The sequence below is a fragment of the Mastacembelus armatus genome, chromosome 7, assembly GCF_900324485.2.
Source record: "Mastacembelus armatus chromosome 7, fMasArm1.2, whole genome shotgun sequence".
Taxonomy (NCBI): Eukaryota; Metazoa; Chordata; class Actinopteri; order Synbranchiformes; family Mastacembelidae; genus Mastacembelus; species Mastacembelus armatus.
In genome coordinates this window covers 17,534,226-17,554,721 of record NC_046639.1, presented here as the reverse complement: position 1 = coordinate 17,554,721, position 20,496 = coordinate 17,534,226, and the positions used below count along the sequence as shown (strand labels likewise).

The following is a 20,496-nucleotide window of genomic DNA, read 5'->3' as shown; positions in this document are numbered from 1 at the left end:
GGTGAGCGCTTCAGGGATTTACATGGGTGGATTAGTGAGAGAGCCCAATGGGCACAAAATGATAAAGATGCAAAATGACCACAGATACACAGTAACTTCACAAAGACAGGGCCCGAAAAAAGGCAGAAAATAAGAAAGAAAGTGGTCTATGAGAAATAAATCATCTCTCGGGGGCTTCAGGGTCTACATCGCAAGTCAGGGCCCATTTTGCGTTTGAGTGGTTTCATTCTGGATACGTACATTTTGCTGATGACACTAATTTAGGATTTTGAATGCAGGACAGAAAGGACAAAGTCATTTCCATGATTTTCTTTCCTCCTTCTTTTTTCTCTTAACTGTAGCTCTTACCTTATGATTCTTCTGCGCTCCCATTTTTGATATTGCACACAGTAATATAGTTTTTTTTACATGCTGACTTAAGAGCTTTAGAATTATCGATGCTCTGTCTTTGCTCAGTCTTTAACACAGAACTCTTCATGCTGATTGACTGTACTGTGGTTTCGAACAAAGATGTGTCCACGCAAGCCCTAAAAGGACGTAGACACACACATCGTGGGTTCCCGGTGTGATGGATGGCCCGCTGAAATCCTAGTCCACTTAGAGAAACTCTGTCTGCTTTGCCCAGCTGTCTGTTGTCCACACACTCACAGTAACACACACTCTCTCTGGTCCATCTGTCGACCTTTCGTCTCTGCGCTCACCCTCAGCTCAGCGGGCTAATTAACTAATGTGCTGATCTTTCACTGCCTCTTTGTGCACTCCGGTGTGTGTGCGCTCCCCTCCGAGTGTGTCACAGGGTTAATTGTCGGACTCGGCTTACTGTACCTCTCGTCTGCATGCCGAGTGAAAACTTTATTATCCCTCCATTCAGACTCCAGCTCTGACTTCTCTTCCTCTGCTGTCACATCAGAAGACGACAAAATGGGCCTTCACTCTGAACGATGTGTCCGAGTTCTCTCTCTGGAATCAGTGAACGCTGGGAACATCAAGAAAATCATACATAAGATACAGATACACGGTACACAATCATACATCATATGAATGAACACGTCGGTAATTCAAACTGAGCCGAACCTCCACGTATCAGCACAAAAGGGATGCAAAGACACAAGAAACGACTACAGAGATGCAAAATAGCCGCAAGGAAAAAGCAAGATAACAAAGACACAAAATGGCCATGAAGAGACACGCAAGACGAACACATGGAAAACAAAAGAGAGAGGGGGAAAAACCATCACAGAGACATAAAACAAATAGACGCAAAACGAGACGACTGCATAGAGAAAAACACAAAAACAGACAAATTACACAAACGACCACAAAAAGATGTGGAAAGAGGCACAATGTGACCAGGCACAAAACAATGACCCACAAATGCAAGATGGCAACATTAATTGCAAGTATGCATAATACTACATTTATATATAATTAGCTAAATCGAATGAAACAGGGGAACTGCAAGTTGTCCCACCCAGCCCAGGACATCAGTGGCCACAAAGCTGTGGGCTCTCTCTGCTATGCTGCAGTTTGTCTTTCATCGACTTCAGAGGTTTGATTGACGTGAGCCCGCACTAATCAGCGTGAAAGATCTGAACGGCGGAGAAATGGAAACTTTACAGAGAGAGGAGAAATAAAAACATTAGAGAGACAAAATGAATCCAGCTCTGTTTCCACGTTGGCTTTCTCATTTTCTCTCGTATTGATTAATGTGTCTGAGCTGAAAACTGGGAGAGATGATACGCAGCACTGCTACAGCTGAGGGTTCAATTCCCACTGGGACGCCCACACTCACAGCATATGCAGCAGGCATTTTACTGTGGACCATGCACAGGGCGACCACAAACGCTGCTCCGCCGGAGCAAGAAAATCCTCCATTTTGTCTTTTTCTCTGTGACTGTAGATTAAAATCGAGCTGGTTTCTGGTTTCAGCTCAGAGTTTTAGCCTTTCACTGGGTTTTTGGTGGAAACATTCTCAGCAATAGATAACCTCTGTGAGTGTGTGTGTGTGTAATCAGAGCTGTCAGTCAAACGTAAACAGAATAGAAATGGCTGCCAGCAGGAGAGTGGAGTCTCCGTCCAGCTCAGTGTGGCTGGAGCTGCTGACGCTTTATGAGAGAATCAGTGAGAAGACAGACGGAAACAGATCAATAACTCTATCTGCTTCGATCACACACAGCTAATCTCTACACTCAGTGCTGTTAGAGAGCTTCTTGTAAATAATACTGTCTGCAGGATTTAAAGCTCCTGGTCACACTGCAGGTAAAGGATCTGAGGAACCTGGTGAATATTTGACTGTAGTCTCATTTTAACCAGGTCAGAATCCTACTTTTTAAACACAAAGCAACATAAAAACATACAATAGACAGTAAGACTGGTCTCGGTCTGTTTGTTGTACTGATGTAAACAGCAGAGACCTAGATCTGATTCGTATCCAATGTGTGAGTGTGTGAGCGCTGTCAGAACGGTCAGATCAGAATCCATGTGGTCCATGTGTTGTCATCATTCAGTGTGGGGAAAAACCCACATGGAGGAGGGGGGGCAGTGGAGAGACCAGGACACTTCACATTTGTTGGACATTTATGGAGAAGCTTCTGATGGAGCCAAACTGGAAGGAAGATATGGGATCAAGCAGCTTTGGAGGAAATTGTGCACAAATGACGTTGTTGTTCCTCTTGTAGCACGTGGCTCACATTTCAGTTTAATCTGACAGACATGGATGGGAAGGAACAAACACACTAGCAGCAGATCTCATGGAAACAGCAGGACACCCTGTGGACCACTCGCTGTGGACCAGTGCATTATGTTTAGCCTCGTTTAGTGTTAAAAAAGTTTTCCAGCAGCGGCTTCTCTGTCTCTATAAAAGCTATTTCTGCTGCTTGTAAACTGGAAACCAGTCTGTAGAAACTATAAACCACCTATGGACTGGTTGTATAAATACCATATGATGATTCACATACTGATTGTAGAGATGATGATGATGATGATGGTGTGAAACCTGAGCAGGTTTCCTGATTATGTGCTTCTCTCTCTGCAGTCATGACCCAGTGAAGCTGACTCTTCAGCAGACCTGCAGCCAGCTCCTCGCTCCTCCTCCTCCTCCCTTCCTCTCCTCCTCTCTCCCTCCATCCTTTCCTCGTCCTTCGCCTCTCTGTCCACCATGCTCCTTTCTTCCTCTCCCATCCTCCTTGTTTTCCTCTTCCTCTCCCTCCTCCTCTTCTCCTCCCCCCTCCTCTCAGCTCCGGCTGGTCCTCCACCTCCCTCCGTGACGTCGGGCAGGGCGGTGTACCGAGCTTTCGACACCTCCCTCACCCACCTGACCATCCACCGGAGGACAGGTGAGGTATTCGTTGGCGCTGTCAACAGAGTGCTGAAGCTGTCGGCCAATCTGACGGAGCTGAGGAGTCACATGACCGGACCTGTGGAGGACAACGCCAAGTGTTATCCTCCACCCAGCGTCAGAGCCTGCGCTCATCGGTCTGTATACACCTGTGTCTCCTGTCTATCTGTCTACACCTGTATACACCTGTGTCACCTCTCTGTCTATCTGCACCCGTCTCACCTGTGTGTGTCTATCTGCCCTCAGACTGGAACTGTCAGATAACGTCAATAAGCTCTTACTGGTCGATTATACTGGGAACAGACTGGTGGCCTGTGGGTCCATCTGGCAGGGTGTCTGTCAGTTCCTCAGACTGGAGGATCTCTTCAAACTGGGAGAACCTCATCACCGCAAGGAGCACTACCTGTCTGGAGCCAGAGAGGCTGATGGGATGGCAGGTAAACTGGGGTTGAGGGGGTGGAGACTGATACTTCTAAACAGGTAGAACATTAGCAGGAAGGCTCCAAACCTGCAGCAGTGATCCTGAGTTAACCCAGCTAACTGCTAGCCCAGGTTTAAGTTAATCACTGGGATGGCACTAAAGCTAACTGCTAACTAATGCTAAAGTAAATTTCTGCTCGTCTTGTCAAAAGGTTTGATGGGAATTTTCACTGTGTCCAGTACAGAGATCAGTACAGGTCATGTTTAGCCCAGTTTAACACACAAGAGCTAGAGTTTTTTTGTAGCTGCACTTTGGGTTCAAGTTGAAACCACATGCTCTGACTCGTCCTCTGCAGGTGTGGTGGTTGGTGAGGATGACTGGACGGCCGACCCCAAGAGGAAGAAGCCGGTGAAGGGAGGGAACCGACTCTTTATCGGCGCCGCCATCGATGGGAAGTCAGAGTATTTCCCCACGTTGTCCAGCAGGAAGCTGGTGGCAGACGAGGAGAGCGTCAACATGTTCTCCTTGGTCTACCAAGACGAGTTTGTTTCCTCACAGATCAAGATCCCGTCAGACACACTGTCTCTCTATCCGGCCTTCGACATCTACTATGTCTACGGCTTCTCCAGCCGCACGTATGTGTACTTCCTGACGCTGCAGCTTGACACGCAGCTGACGCAGATGGATGCCGGCGGAGAGAAGTTCTTCACGTCAAAGATCGTCAGGATGTGCTCTAATGACACCGAGTTCTACTCGTACGTGGAGTTTCCTCTGGGCTGCACCAAAGATGGCGTTGAGTACCGGCTGGTCCAGGCCGCCTACAAACAGAAGCCGGGGCAGCGCTTGGCCCACGCCCTCGGCCTGTCTGAGGACGATGACGTCCTGTTTGTCGTCTTCTCTCAGGTAATGTCAACAGTTTCTGTTCGTTTTAATCTTTTGTTCTTCATTTTCTCATCAACTTTGTTTTATTTTTTTCTTATTTCATCTTCTCTTTTCTTCCTCTTTCTTTTTTCTGTTCTATTTTTTTTGTTTCATTTTTTTTTCATTTTTGTAACTGTATTTCTTTTGTCCACATGTATATCCACACTTTTATGTGTTTGTGTTTTCTTTGTAAGTTTGTTTAGGTTGTTTCTTTATTTACATTTTTTTTGTGTGTCCTGTTTCTTTCGTCCTTTCTTTCCTGTCCTCCCACTCTTCTGTCTCATGCACTCATTTGTTTTTCCCTTCTTATTATTTAGAAAGGAAATGTTTGTCCACAGCCTGATGTGTGATGTGTGTGGCAGTGACCTGCTGCGTCTGGGATTTCATCCGGCGTCTCTCAGACTCAGCTTGTGTTTTTTGTTTTCAGGGTCAGAAGAATCGCTCCAACCCACCCAGAGAGACAGTGCTCTGCCTGTTCACCCTCCACGACATCAACATGGCCATGAGAGAGAGGATCCGCTCCTGTTACCGTGGAGAGGGCCGCCTCTCGTTACCGTGGTTACTGAACAAGGAGCTGCCCTGCATCCACACGGTGAGTTACACCATGAAGAAGACTGTTTACACTGAATACATTTGAATGCACGTCAGAGTGAAGTTGACAGTCACAGACAGGTAAACCTGTAGTAACAACACATTTTCACCTTGTACAACACTTGGTTTGGATCTGATGCCACCTGAAGCCTGAGTTATGGCTCAGCAGGTACATTAATGTATTTTTTAAAAAATTCTCTTTTCTCTCTGTCCTCGTTTCCACAGCTCTCTGCAGATTTCTCTCTGCAGCGATCTGTTTCTTTGTCTCAGTTGTTCCTCTTAAATCATTGTAATGTGTAAATTTTTATCTTTTATTTTTGTATTTCCTTCTTCTCAGTCAAAAATCTGAATCGTTTCCATCACTCTCTTTAAACTCTGCACCAAAAATGTAAAAAAAGATTGTCAGCAACAAGAGCAAAGACGAGTGCAGTCGATGATTTTGCTGGTACAAGATAAAATATTTTAAAACAAGTAAAAACTTTCAACCAATGCAGAAACTCGGTAGAAAAGTCCTGGAGGTAAAGGACAAGCAGCGACGTTTGCAATGGAGGGAAGTCTGTCCTTCCTTCTCAGTTTCTGGTTTTGTTTCCGTCCCTCAGTGGAGACGTTACATCGTGTGGCCACGGGCTGCCTTCAGGCGGCTGCTCACACACACACACTGTTGCTCTGCACAGATCCACACGTTCTCTGACATTTGAGCACAGATTTATTTTGCTTTAACTTTATTTGCACAAATGCGCAAACGACGGAATCTAACACTGCATATGAAACACAAAATACAAGAAGAAGTAGAGAGGAACCTTCCTGTCGTTCTCTCGCTCTCTGCAGTGGGGTTATTCCAGGTCGGGGGTAGATGATGTTCTTATTCATGGCGGTAATGGCCTGCAGTGGTAACCATGGCAACCGAGCAGGGAAACCCGCCAGGAGACAAGTTCAGGGCCGAGCTTGGAACTGGGAAAGGGATGGTGGGCGGGCGGCAGGAGGGGCAGGGGTTGCCCTCGGAAACCAAACCCACCAACTAACCAACCAACTAACCAGCCCTGTGTGTGTGTGTGTGTGTGTGTGTGTGTGTGTGTGTGTGTGTGTGCGCGCGCGCGCACGTGTGGGTGTGTCTGTGAGATTTGAGGGTAAACTAAAAGAGAGAGGGTGGAGGAGGGGTGAATGTCCAGGCTCTGACCTTCTTCTTTTATCAAAAACAGCAGGGTGTGTGTGTGTGTGTGTGTGTGTGTGTGTGTATGTGTGTGTGTGTGTGTGTGTGTGTTCATGCATAGCTGTTGGATGGACAATGACAAAGCCCCTTTCTAGTGTTTGTACTGATGTGATCATCTACCCCCGACCTAGAATAACCCCACGGCAGAGAGCGAGAGCTCTCTTCTCTCTTTTTGGTTTGCTTTTTGTGTTTCATGTGCTGCATTAGATTCTGTTGTTTGTGTATTTGCAAAAAAAGTTCAATCAAAAATAAGTTTGTGCTGAAAAATTAGAGAAACTGTGGTTTTTAGCAGCACGACAGTGTGTCTGTGTGTGTTTGTCTTTCATTAAGCGTCGCCAGCAGGTTGTCTGTTTGCACCTCATGTAACAGTCTGTCCAGTGGGTGTGTGTGTGTGTTGTATCTCTAGCTAAAGGTCACAGCAGCTGATTCAGTGTGTGTGTGTGTGTGTGTGTGTGTGTGTTACTGAGTCCACACCCCATCCAGAGACTGACAGCACTAATGAATGTGGTGTACTCAGCGTAATGTGTGTGAGTCCAGAACCTGGTTTAGCTTATTGGTCTGTGTCCTAGACCTCCATTGTTGTCCAAAAACTATTAAAAACACAGCAGGGAGCCACTCCGCTGCACTGGCTTATATGGTTCTTCCTCACCAACAATGGGAGGCCCATCTTTTCCCAAAAACCAGCCAGAACAACGCTGCTCTCCAGAGTGACAGTCTGTCAAGCTGTTGCTAATTCTGAGGAGCTAATAACAGGTCAAAAGTGAAGTCGTCTGTTGTCGGGTTAAAGCGTCTCTGCAGCCAGTGTCTGTACTCAGCCAAAGATTATTTGTGCACGAAGAAGCTCTGCTCTGTAGAACAGAATGGACCATGAGGGTAAATCCCAGTTCCACCAATTGCATCTGTGATTCCTTCTTTGTGTCTTAGTCCTGCCCACATAAGAAGCAAATAAAAGACTGAATGACAGAGGAGCCAGGAAACGTTTTAAGAGACGTCCTTTCCCCCGATCCTCAATGTGCAGCATCCCAACAAACTGATTTCCAATACAGGGGTGTGTCAGTCTGTAACAGACGGGATGCACATGTGTGTCCTTAGTTATCTCTGCTCCAGGCAGCCTCCCCACTCCTCAGGGCACACACAGAAAGAGTTTTATGATGTCATTCATCATGGCGGACCTGTACAGTGTCCATGTCGGACAATGACCGAGGAGGGATAAAATCAGGGAAATGAGATCCAGAGTGTTTCTGTAGTTCCAGCAGAGTGAGACATCTCTCTGGAGAATCTCATCGCATCAGTTTCAGGTTTCACATACTCCAGTTAAACTTTCATTCAGAGCTGATATATTATTTAAGCTGATCGGTTTTATAGTTTTGAATCAGCATTTGGATCAGACCGCGAGAGAAACATGTTCATGTTCAGCAGCTGCATTCAGACCCAGATTAAACCTGTGACTGGACTCACATCAGGACTTGACAGATACTCCTGAAACCTGATCTGAGTATCAGCTGATCTCGGTCAAACGAACATTTCTGTGTGTCCCGGTTCTGTTGCTCTGATGCATCAGGGCCATAACCCAGTAATGACAGGGTGTGTGTGGGCCCGGTAACGGCTCTGCTCCTCCCTGTTCACAGCTACGTTTAGAAACAGCTCCCAGGCGGTCTACGAGACTTACATGTGTGACATGCATTTAAACCAGCCCCAGATGCGGAGCCAGTGTCTCTAATGGACTGCTCTCAGTGATTTCTGCATGTTGTTATTCTTGTATTCATGTCACGAAGTCACATGATAATGCCCATGATAGGTTTTTCATGTAGTGGAGCGGGACAGAAAACCACTGTTTTTCTGTTGGAATCAACCTGATTGGCTCCCACGCTGATCCAGTCCTTTGAATCCGTGTGAACACGTCCTGTTACTTCAACTTGTAACAGCACATTCCAGTAGTGAGGGGTTACTGAAAACCAGCCTGTCCCAGTTCAGAGTGGGTGTCAGGGATAGTTAGTCCATGACACCAAATTAGATTAGAGGTGGTTTTTGGAAAAAGACGGCCTCCCATTGTTGATGAGGAAGAACCATGTGAGCCAGTGCAGGGGTGTGGCTCCCTGCTGAGTTTTTAATAGTTTTTGGACAACAATGGCGGTCTACGGCACAGACCAATAAGCTAAACCAGGTTCTGGATTTACACACATTACGCTGAGTATACCACACTCTGGACGTGAAACTCTTCAAAAGATGAACAGCTGTGTTAGAAAATAACTGCTTCTTTGATTAAAAATGTTCAAAGCCATAGGTCGATAAAACACACCGTCGTATCGCCTCTGTCCTCACAGCCGAAGCAGATCGGGGATGATTTCTGTGGCCTGGTGTTGAACCAGCCGCTCGGAGGCCTGCGGGTGATCGAAGGAAACCCACTGTACGAGGACCGGACCGAGGGCATGGGCGCCGTGGCCGCCTACACCTACGGAGAGCATACGGTGGTGTTTGTGGGAACCCGCAGTGGACAGCTGAAGAAGGTAAGAGGAGGCAAAACAGCTGGTGGAGGTGGTGCTGCTGCATTCTGGGTATTTCATAAGTGGGAAATGAAAAAGTGTGTCTGGGAGCTGCCGACTGCATGAATGTTTTAAAATAGCTTTTGGGATTTCAGCTGCTTTCTAGTGTTTCCGTTCGAAGACTTACAGGAGAGAAGATGCAGAGAAAATTGTTTTATTCATGTTTAAAATCACTGCGGGCTCCTGTCGCTCTTCGGTCTGCAGGAAAGAAAGAAAGTTTGTGTCGTTTCTTTCCTGCTTGTCTCTCAGGTTTGATCACGTCTTTGTTGATGTTCAGGTTACTGTAGACGGTCCTGAGTCACTACGATTTTGGCCGAATTGTTGTTAAAGCTGTCAGAAAGTGGCTGTCGGCGGGGGCTGTGTGGATGGGGCGAGCCAGGCAGCCGTGGAGCTGCGTAGTTTCTGTCTGGTTGGTTCGGATTCGCCATGGTGCCACGTAATCACACCTGGTTCTCAGCTGATCCGAGCAGACCACTGTCTTTGCTGGCATCATTTCTTTTCTCTGAACCTTTATTCTGTTATATCACACACAGTCTGCAGTGCAGTTCAGCTTTATTCGGTTGGGAAATCTCAATATAGTTTATTTGTTTAGCACCAAACCCCAATAAAATCATCTCAAGACACTTTGCTGTTCATTTTCCACCATCTTAGTGAGTTTTCGTTTTTTTTTTTTAATAACTTCTTGTTTTCCACATACAAACTTTGAATTTCTGAAAGGATGAAGTTAGAATGTTAGAATGTAGCATCTTTAAGGGACAGTATAAACCCATCTAGACCCATCTAGACCCATGGGTCAGTAGAGACCCCGACTCTGAACACAGCATGTGGATTCCAGTGGTTCCAGGAGTTGAGTATTGCACACAGCTGCAGTGCGGGATAAACGGGGGCTGCTGTTGGACCTGTATCAGCTGAGTTTTACTGATTGGAATCAGAATCAGGAGACAGGCAGTGATTAATAATAATAATGATCATAAATATTTCATTTCTCTTACATATTTTCTCCTGCTACTAAAAGCCGTCCTCGCCATTCCTCCATATGTGCGCTGTCTGCCCGCGGTGCTGTTGTTATTATTGTTATCTGGAGCTGAAAATAAGCTGAACGCTGTTTGGGCTTCATGACACAGCAAACAGCCTGTTCATTTCGGAGTATTAGCCACAGTCAGGACAGATAAAGAGCAGAGGGGCGCTGAGACACGAGCCAGAAACATGAGCACATGCGGGGACGTCCTCGGCTCGTCCGACAGCATCGCTTCATCTCCCAGAGCTGCAGACGCCCCGGCTGTCTGCTGCTGTCAGAAAAATGTCCCACTTAGCAGCACAAAATGTCTGTTTTCTGTCTCCTTCAGGGCTGTTGCAGCAGCTGGAGGACTCGCAGCAGGACAGACTCTGTCCCCTCAAGAGGACTTCAGAGTGTGAGCTGCCGTCCGCTGTCTGGGTACAGCTCACTAACAGTGGTTTGAAGTGCTGTTTAAAGTCCAGCCTGGAGGCCCATAGGACAGGACAGCTCGCACTCTGAAGGCTGTCCTGCTGTGAGTCCTCCAGCCCCTGAACAGCCCTGACAGAAAACAGACATTTTGGTGAAAACTGCATTGAAACAGCCAAAAAAAAAAAAAACCCAGAGGAATCACGACCCGTCTGACTCTTGATAGAGCTCGGATACTGGAAATTTTTTTTCTTTTGCTGCTTCTTCTGCTTGACGTCATTTCTGTGCGTCTTATTTAAAAGCCACAGTGACGGGGAATGCAGAAGTTCTGTCCTGACTGTCCTGTGTTTACCCCATTCATGAGGTCTCACACTAAACTGGCCCAAGAGTTTCCAGATACTTTCACAGAGCTGCTGAGGAGAGGTTTGCTTAGAGAACTGGTGAGATAAACAAAGGAGCAGCTCGTTGGAGTCAGTAGATTTATTTACTTAACCTCACATGAAGTCTTTACTTCATAAAATCAGCAGCAATAATCAAACTGATTCTTTTCTGACCGAGCTGTTAATGCTTTCAGCACTAATGCTCAATCAGTTGCACGAAAGTCTTTGGAACGACTGACTGTGGTCCTTCGTGAATAGGATTTGGTGCTGAGGTTCGGGCCTGATGAGCTCGGGCTGGTTTTTAACCCAGGTCCGTTTCCAGCCGTGTGGTTGGCGGCACACAGCGTTTGCTGCAGCAGCTCTCAGCAGAGGAGGAGGCTTCACTAAACATAGAAACAAGTGTTCAGTGCCAACTCCGACTCACACCAACATGTAAAACCCACAGCAGCCATTTCCACCGATCTGTTCACTCCACGCTCCACCGCGGGCTGTTCCTCCCTCCGTTCCGCTCTCCCTCCGCCGCTCTGCCAGGCCGGCTTTCACTGGAGCCTCTCCCCATGTGGGTGAATATTAAAGCAGCAGCTGTGTGGGAGGAGAGGTGAGCGGGGCGAACGCCGAGTGGATTCATTCACATCACCCGGCCTCCATTTTTAGTTTTCAGGCAATTAAAATCCATCGTTCACAGGCTGGAAATGGAGATGATTGTGTGGTCAAACGTGAGAGCGGGTTTGAAACGATGGTGCTGATGCAGATCCGTGTGGGTGGATGGTGGATGGTGATGCACTTTCAAACTTTGACTTTGCTTCATCTGTTGAACGAGTGAACGTAGAGAATACAGACCATTTACTGACCTGCTGGAGGATGTGAACCTCAGACGCTCCCTGCAAATAAAACCGCAACGTGTCGATTTTAATAACGTCAGAAACCGAAATGGATTGAGTTCAGTTTTTATGCTCGTGTTGAAACACACACATGCATCTTCACATCAGTTCATCTACAGCTGCAGAGGTGGATCAGTGTAGTCACTAAGCAGGAAAACAGTCAATCTTATCAATCAATAAATTGTGTGTATTATGTCATGGTTGTACAGGTTTCAGCCTCTGAACATCTGCTGCTTTTTTCTGTCACATATCAAATTAAACAGTTTCTGGATATTTGAAAATTTTTTTTCATAAACTAAATAATTGATCAAAAATGATCAGTTGATTAATCAGTGCTGAATTGAATCAGTCTTTCCACAGATGTCAGTTTCTTCTCCTTTCAAAAGCATTTCATCCACTAGTGTGAAAATGGAAGCACGCAGGCTGCAGCATTTCAACTCATCTGTAAAAGATAAGACACAACAAAACACGACGATCAGTGTTAAATCACCTGTTTGTTTTTTTGGTTTTTTTGCACTGATTTACCTTGATGGTCGCAGTTTCATCAGCACCAGCTGATATTTGCACCAGGTTTCTGAGCTCAGAAGAGCTGTCTTGGTTTCTCCCGCTATTCTTCCATGTTGCTGGTTCAATGAAACACGATCTGGTCCCACAGGGTGGAATACCAATGCTTCGTCGCGTACCTTTCATGCCTGTATACTTACGTGCTTATATTCAGGCAAAAATGACACTCCTCCCAACTGCAGTACTTCATCCAGAATTCTGCCGTTTCTCAGTTTCTTCAGTATCGCAGTAATCCGGTGTCAGTTGTCTGTACATCGATGATTCAGTGCAAACTGCAGCTTCTCACAGTCAATTCTGGTAATGAAGACACAACCCTTTAAATACAAATACAAGAATAAAACTCATTGAAAGCAGTCAATAGTAATGTCAAAAACATCATCAGGAAACTATTATGACATTAAACACACAATAAGACATGCAGATGAACAGCGTGCGCTGATTAAGACTCATTGTGCGTTCATCACAAAGAGTGATATGTAAAACAGAAGCACACACTAGAAGTTCAGCGAGGCACCAGTGAAGCAGGAAGAGCCCATAATTCTTAGTTTGTGATGGGTGGAGACCCACCACAGAGAGCGGTACTGTCAGTCCTCCTGGTCCGTTTTACATGGACACTCTCACTGTTCGCTGTGTGCTCACAGAGACGGAAAAACAACAAGTCGTAACTTAGATTCTCTGCTGCTTTGCCTCCATCTGTCACTGTTGTCCTCCCTCCTCTGCCTCACTGTGGCCAAGGCTTTGTTGACTTTCAGGGAATAAGGTTGTAACTTTAAGAAATCGCTTTTTAAAATGTGGACTAAAGCAAAGTCATAAACTTACAAGATAAAATAAGAACAGAAGGAAACAAGTCTTATTGAGAAATAGAGCCAGAAATGAGCTCAAATCGACGACTTTCCAAGCAGGTTTTCTGTCATTTCTCTTCAGGAATCTGACACGTGTCTGTTTCTCCCATCTTTTCTTCTTTGTGCCTAATTTACCCTCCCAGAGGTCAGAGGTTAACTCCTTCGCAAACTTCAGCACGGTTCATAGAGTGAATATGGCCTGTGATGTATGGAAGGTCTGACCATCTTAAAAACATCAACATGAACAGAGTCTCAGTCAACAAGCAAACCCAAAATGAAAGCGTCCTCTGAGTTGACAGTGAGAGCTGACTGTAGAAATGCACGGAAATCAGGGCAGTCTGGAAGAAGAGAAATCTAAATCTAAATCATTTTCTAACATTCAGAGCTGGTACTTAAAAGCCAGAGTCATGCGATTCCGGCAGGTTTCACTGTGAAGCTTCCAGAGAGACAGAAATCATGCTGCCAGCTCGGTGTGTCGACAGTCGGAGCTGATGTGATTATGTTGTTAGAGGAGGCCGACTGGGCCCAAGTCCCAGCAACACGCTCAGCCTGCTGCTGGACTTCAGTGGAAAAACACTGAAGGAAAAAATACCGCCTAAACCAGCCTGGCCTGCTGGGCTCAGAGTCTTTCGGTTCCTAGCAACAGAAATGAGCTGGTATCTTCAAAGATTTAAAACATTTTTAATGACCCATCTGAAAGATCGGTACATGTAAAGATGCGTCCTCATAGTCAAACTAACACCGTGGGTTCGTGCCTTAGGAGACAATGCAACCACTTTTAATGGGGGCAAAAATCATATTCTTGGATCACATTCTCAGCTCGAATGGTCCCTGGTCAGTAAAACCTGTTTAATAGCTTCTAATAAAGAACATCTAAAACTTCGATTCAATTTCTGGTTATAGCATAGCATGAGGTCTGGGCACAGCTAATTCAAAACTACACTAGCAAAAACCCCAGCCACTGATTAGCACGTCTCTAGCATCTCTTTTCTTTAATCAGAATACAAACAAAAATGTTACAAGAAGGTTTCATGTGCTGTACCATCGTTCTGCCTCATTTGTTTGTCGAATGTTTCAAGATGCATTTTTGGTTGAACTGGCATCCAAATCAGAGGTCACACCGATAAGCTAACACAGCCGCAGAAAACCTGAAAACGCAAATGTACCCTGGTCAGTGGTCAATTAGATGTTCTAAAATAATATCATCAGTACAAGTACAAGTACTGCAAGTTTTAATATTAGTAGTAGCTCTAGTCGGAGCAGTAGTGGATGTAATATGTCAGTAGTAACAGTCAGCTGTTGTAATGGCAGTACAGTCGCTAATAGAAGTAGTTGTTGTGAAAGTTGTAACTGTAGTAGATGTAGTATTTTAAGTATAGTTACAGTAGCAGTTTTTTTGGATAGTATTAGTAATATCAGTAGCACTTGCAGTAGTACTAATAGTAGTCAAAGCAACAGCAACAGTAGTAGTAGTAGTATAGTAATAGTCGTCACTGTGGCAACTGTAATAATGGGTTTCCCGTCCGTCAGTATTCTGTTATCAGCTGATCTGATAGCTGATTGGCTCACAGGGGGTGATGTCATCAGCACATCAGGAGAAAACAAGGCGACAGGAAGCTGGGGTGTGTGTGTGGTTACATGTATGATTATCATTGTGAGGACCCGTGGGAGTTTTACATCTTATGAGGAATTTCTGCACCATGAGAACACTTTGTCGGACCCTCACACCTGTTTGAGTGTTCTGACTTGGTTTTAGGCTTCAGGTTAGAACCAACTTCAGGTCAGAACCAGGTTCAGATCAGTGTCAGGGGCTGGGGGGCGTATGTTGATAAAGGTCCTCACAAAGAAACGTGTGTGTGTGTGTGTGTGTGTGTGTGTGTGTGTGTGTGTGTGTGTGTGTGTGTGTGTGTGCCAGGTCTTTGTTCTGCTGCCAAAACAAACAGGCCTGAGGCAGCAGAGGAGATACGCTGCAGTGACCACACCTCCCAACACACACACACGTTTTCATCTCTCATGGGGACATTATATTGAGTTACATTCATTTCCTAACAAGAATCTGCCTAACTCCACAAAAGACACTTTTGGATCTGCAGTTTTAGGGACAACCACCCATGAGGAGCCAGTCTAAAGACACCTATTAGGCCCCTTGGCAGAGCCATGTGAATGGCCCCCACCCCTCTTACATTGGGGCAAGAGCCTCAGATTGAAAGAGACAGAAAATGACAACAACCAACAGAGTGGCAGCCATTTCTTCTCAATTTCCAGTCACTTTGATCAGGCCTCCGTCTGATCCATGCTGCTGATTTCAAGCAGGTTTTCCACAGGTCTGTGTCAGATGGGTCCTGCATTCTACGTGGTGCTTCGTCAGTCGGGTTTGGTGGAATCTGTCCCTGCAGGAGTCCTGACAGGGCACGGTGTGTTTGAACGTCTGCTGGACTCACTCACTATGGTCCTGACTCTGTTCTATGCACAGTCACTGCTGCTGGATGCACTGGGCTGTTTGCAGACATTTCTGTCATGTCTTCACATTTTTAAACTTTATCCCTACACAGTGAATCAGCGACAGTTGTCTGCTGCTGCTGGAACAATGATGAACAGGCTGATACATGAACAGTAAACAGCTGCATTAGCAACATGCAGCCTGTTAACCTGGATCCACTCCTGTCCCCTGTCACATCAGCCTGTCTGGAAGGCAACACCTGCTACAAACAAGAGGAATTATTACAAGAACGCCCTGTTTCGGCACCCCTGGCTGTTGTTCTATTACTCAGCTGGCCCACCCACATACCAAGTGAATCCGCTCCGTCATATCTGCTGAATGGCACAGATGGATGTTGACATACATCATTTGAGAGCACAACACTTCAGGACCTTCAAAGCGTAAGCCACGTAAAGATGCTAATATCACAGAAAAATCGATCGCTTGTTTTGTCATAAGGGCACGTGCAGAGAAAACCGATGATTTCTTACATTTTTTGTGGAGTGCGATTCTTACTGTGCATCAGTCCAACAAACAAGCTCATCATCACTTTGAGATTCTCCAGTTTGTTTTGCTTTCTGGTTTCAGGAACATGAACAAGATCCTTTAGGCTTCACATTAATTTAGGCACACCATTTTCAGAGGTTGTGCACGAAACAGGATGGGGGTAATAAGGCTTTCAAACAGATGTCAGATGGATATTCTGTGTATGACATTTCTACATTTCGACCCCTCCCTGAGTTGGGGCCCATGTCTGCAGCTGGTGTGTGGCTCACGTCTTTGTGTCAAACAGGAAAAATGATAAAATATTGTTTTCTTATTCATCTCTGCAGACTGAAAGCTTTTTCTTTCTTAAAATGAAGACTTCCTCCTCCTCTTCCTCTTTTCCATTAGCACAAAGTGAATTAGCAGAGATGAGTCAGCCAATCAGCTGTGGCATTCAGAGGGAGCGGAGCCATTATTGGCTAATGAGGCGACGGGGAATTAAAGCTTTTATTCTAATAACAGTAATGTCTGTTTGTAACCGAGCTGCCTGCACCTGCTTCTCCCCAACATCATCTTCTGCTTTCGCTCGTTTTTTTTTTTTTTTTTTTTTTTTTTTCCTGCTTTTCCGGCAGCGACAGGGGAATGGATTTTCACAGCCAGAGAGGGAAATTAATCTGCTGATTTAGATTCACACAGATGATTATTATTAGGAGACGCCTGGCACCTGTTTCTCTCTTTTAGTGCGGAGCTGAATTCTGGAGGCAAACCAAACCTCAGTCAGTGTGAGAGGCAGTGAAGCAGCATTTAGAGATTATTGATTGACGCTTGTTGGGATGTCACAGGACTGCACCTGCTTATCTCACCTGTGGAGAGCACATTTAACACTCCTATGTCTTCACCTTCACCTGCTGAAATATCTTCCTGGGAAGGATCTGTACACCTGTGTTTACTCTTGTGCTTTATAAAATGATTTGAGGTTCAAAGTCCAGATTTGTTATTCATAGGATCATGGGAGTTATTGTGGAAACCTACAAAAACTCCACCTGTGCAGCAGATACAGTGACATATCTTGATTAGCATAGTCATGCTAATCAAGCATATACACTGACTCAATGTTAACATTAGCTTAAGTTAGCTAAACCATGCTAACAGCCAGGTAACATTAAAATTGGAGCAGCTCTGAGGATCCAGTCCAACTGTGTGTCTGGTAAAAACTGAGTCCAGGAGCTGGAGAGAGCAGTCATCTGTCAATCACACCTGTCAATCATCAAAGTTTCCTTAAACCCAAACATCCGATTAATGCAGCAACAACGTCCAATTTATTAGAGGCTCTGGATTAAGAGACCAATACCATAACATCTCCCGACTTAGTGTTTGTTCAGAGATGGTTTTTGAACATGACTCCGGTGGATTTTTCAGTGCCAGCATTTCGCAGCTGTGAGTGACATTGACCTTTAAGCTACTTCTGCACAGGCTTCATCCTCCAGCTGTGGTAGTTCACCTGCAGATCACGCAGTCTTCACCAGTGGATGTTGACTCATTACTTTTAGAGATGGATCTGCTGACATGGAGACAGATTTGACCTGAATTTAATGCAAGAATGTGATCACTTCTTACATTTTAAGTCCCGTTTATTATGTTCCTGAAAGCACCTGCATTAAAGGCTTCCTCCAGTTGTTTTTCAGTCTGGTAGGAGTGTTTTTAAATAATGTGTATTTGGAAAGCTCCATTGTTCTACGTGAGTCCTTGTCTCCCCAAATATCTGCAACGGAGGTCGATAGACACTTCTCCTTTAAAGCCTAGAGACTGTTGTGAGATGGTGCGTTCAAGGACGCAGCTTAAATGAGCCTTTAACACATGCTGATCATTTATTTTTAACAAAAAAGTTGACAACACGTTGATAAATTAGCTGCAGGTGGATTTCTATACAAAAGACTTCAACCAATGGCTGGCTGGAGGGCAATCGATCTGAAATCTGATTGGCTGATCGAGATGGATGGAGAAGCACTGAGCAGTGATGTGGCTGCTCCCTCAGGTGGTGTCTCACCTTGTTTGTTTTTTTTTGTTTGTTTGTTTGTTTTTTTTGTTTCTGGATCATCGTTAGAAGACTACCTGAACTGTGGGGAACTCTGATTAATTGTCACTGCAGGCTCTCGGCCAATCACAGTGCCTTGTCAGTTGGGCGGGGCCATTGATTGGTTAAATGTAGTGAGAAGAAATTAAAGTGTGAATTCGCCAATATAAACAACAAACAAATTAGCCAATAAGCAGTGAGATTTCTTGGTTGGATATTAACTGAGGTTGATTGGTGTGTGATTGGAGGAGGAAACCGTACACCTGTGCTCATGAGACACACACACACACACACACACACACACACACACACACACACACACACACACATCTATATATACATCAATGAAGAAACACAGAGGCACACATTTAAAGACGTAAGCTCACACACTTCCCCTCCATGTTTGCGCTGTGTTAAGGACCAGCTGGTGTTTTTGTTTCAATTGGCTCTAAATTAGATTAGAAACAATTGGCGGTTACTGCAGCAACTGAGGAATCAACGCCAATTCCCTCCTTCGCCTCCCGCCCTTCCTGATTTGATGATAGCGACAGGTAGCCAATCAGATACCTGAGAGGAAGTTTGCAGCTTTATGGATGTTGGTCAGGCCCTTGTCTTCCCAGACTTTGCTTTCATGGTGAGCATTTGTGAAGTTGTCTGCCACTGGGCACATGCAGCAACCACTGCTTCCTCTTTCCTCCTCCAAGTAAACAACACAAAGCAAAATAAACACACACATAGTTTCTTTAAGGAGAGGACATTTTACGCTCACGCCTTCTTTCCAAGTTTATTTACTCCTCTCCCTCCTCCCTTACTGTGCTGTCATCTCGTCTCCAAACACTTGAAAAGTAAAAACATGTGTAGGAAACTGTCAGCATCACCTTGAGAGGTCTGGATACTTTGTAGAAACGTAGAATGTATTTTGGCTCTGAGTTATTCAGAGCTTTAAAGTGAGTTCTTCCAAACAGTTCTTTGACAAACAAGGAGCTATGCAAAGATTACTGTTGTGGAGCCTTTTAAAAATAACACAATGCATAGACATGTAGCTGAATTAACAATTTGCAGCTCCTGTTTGCAGTGAACCCACAGAAGTACAGACAGCTATCACTGGATTATTGTGATATTGCAGAAACGCTAAAAATAGCAGGATTCTAAATGAAGTTCTGCAGCTCTGAGGCCAGTCTGTTTTCTATGATTTCTAAGCAGATTTCTGTTTATTTGTGATGCATGTCAGAGATAACCACATTCTGTGTATCCATATTTAATAGTTTTATGCCAGAAACAGCTGCTAATTGTTTTAAAGGCCATCCATGAGCTGTGCCACTGCTGCAGCTGTTTGATTGTGCTGATAAGTAGCCAAACTACAGCAAATGACTTCCTGTTGTTTTCAGAACACCTGTGTACACCTGTCCCACTCCCCCCCCCCCCCCCCCCCCCCCAGTCTCACTGGGACCCCCTCACACACACACTCACATACACGCACCTACCTCCAGTTTCTGCTTTTGTTCTGGGTTTTAGTCACAATAATCTGAAGTCATTGTCTGTGACATGAGGTCTCAGCCTGATAACAGCAGCCTGATGCCCCCCCCCCTTTCCTCCCTCACCACCTCCACCACCCTCCCTCCCTCTAATAGGCTCTAAATAGATCAGGCTGTACAGGCCGACGCTGAAGCCTGGATGTAGATTTATGGCTCTGTCTGGACGAGCTGCTGCTGTCAGGGGCCAACTAGCCACCCATAAATTCCCCTTCCACCACCACCGTGTGTGTGTGTGTGTGTGTGTGTGTGTGTGTGTGTGTGTGTGTGTGTGTGTGTGTGTGTGTGTGTGTGTGTGTGTGTGTATATATATATATGTGTGTGTGTCGCAGTGCCAGGGGCTCTTGGTTAAACTGGGTTGATGGTTGTGTCTGGCAAGTGGAGGCATTGTTGTGTAAGGGTGACTGAGAGGCTGTGGAGTGGGTGTGTGGTTATTGATGCCTTTGCCTCAGGTTGGGTTCTTGTTTGCTTGCATTTGTTTGCCTGCTTGTATATTCCTGTGTCTGTGTGTGTGTCTGTGTGTGTGTGTGCGTGTACTTTATCCAGAACATTGTTTTATTTCCATAATAATTCGGCCATTATGCTGCGTGCGTATGCGTGTGTGTGTGAGTGTGTCTCTGTGTGTTGTAAGAATGGGGGGGTCAGGCTTTGGAGACAGGAATCAATGAGGTGTTAAAATGTCAACTTACAGTACAAACTGTGTGTGTGTGATTGTTTCCAGATGTTATAGTTAAAAGCAGATGTCAGATCAGCTCCTGTGATGAAGTCAGAACCTGCTGTCACTGGTTAAACTCCCACCCTGTAGATCACTG

General features: G+C 45.3%; 1 protein-coding gene across 1 annotated transcript in view; it reads left to right on the top strand.

Moving 5' to 3' along the window:
* The window catches only part of plxna3 (plexin A3), an 81,181-nt gene that overhangs the window by 14,870 nt on the left and 45,815 nt on the right, over positions 1 to 20,496 (top strand). The window contains exons 2-6 of the mRNA XM_026331907.1: positions 3,035 to 3,474; positions 3,584 to 3,774; positions 4,114 to 4,661; positions 5,107 to 5,271; positions 8,805 to 8,987. Coding sequence (XP_026187692.1) covers positions 3,158 to 3,474; positions 3,584 to 3,774; positions 4,114 to 4,661; positions 5,107 to 5,271; positions 8,805 to 8,987 — 1,404 coding nt within the window. The 5' untranslated portion in view covers positions 3,035 to 3,157. The remainder of the gene's footprint in view (positions 1 to 3,034; positions 3,475 to 3,583; positions 3,775 to 4,113; positions 4,662 to 5,106; positions 5,272 to 8,804; positions 8,988 to 20,496) is intronic.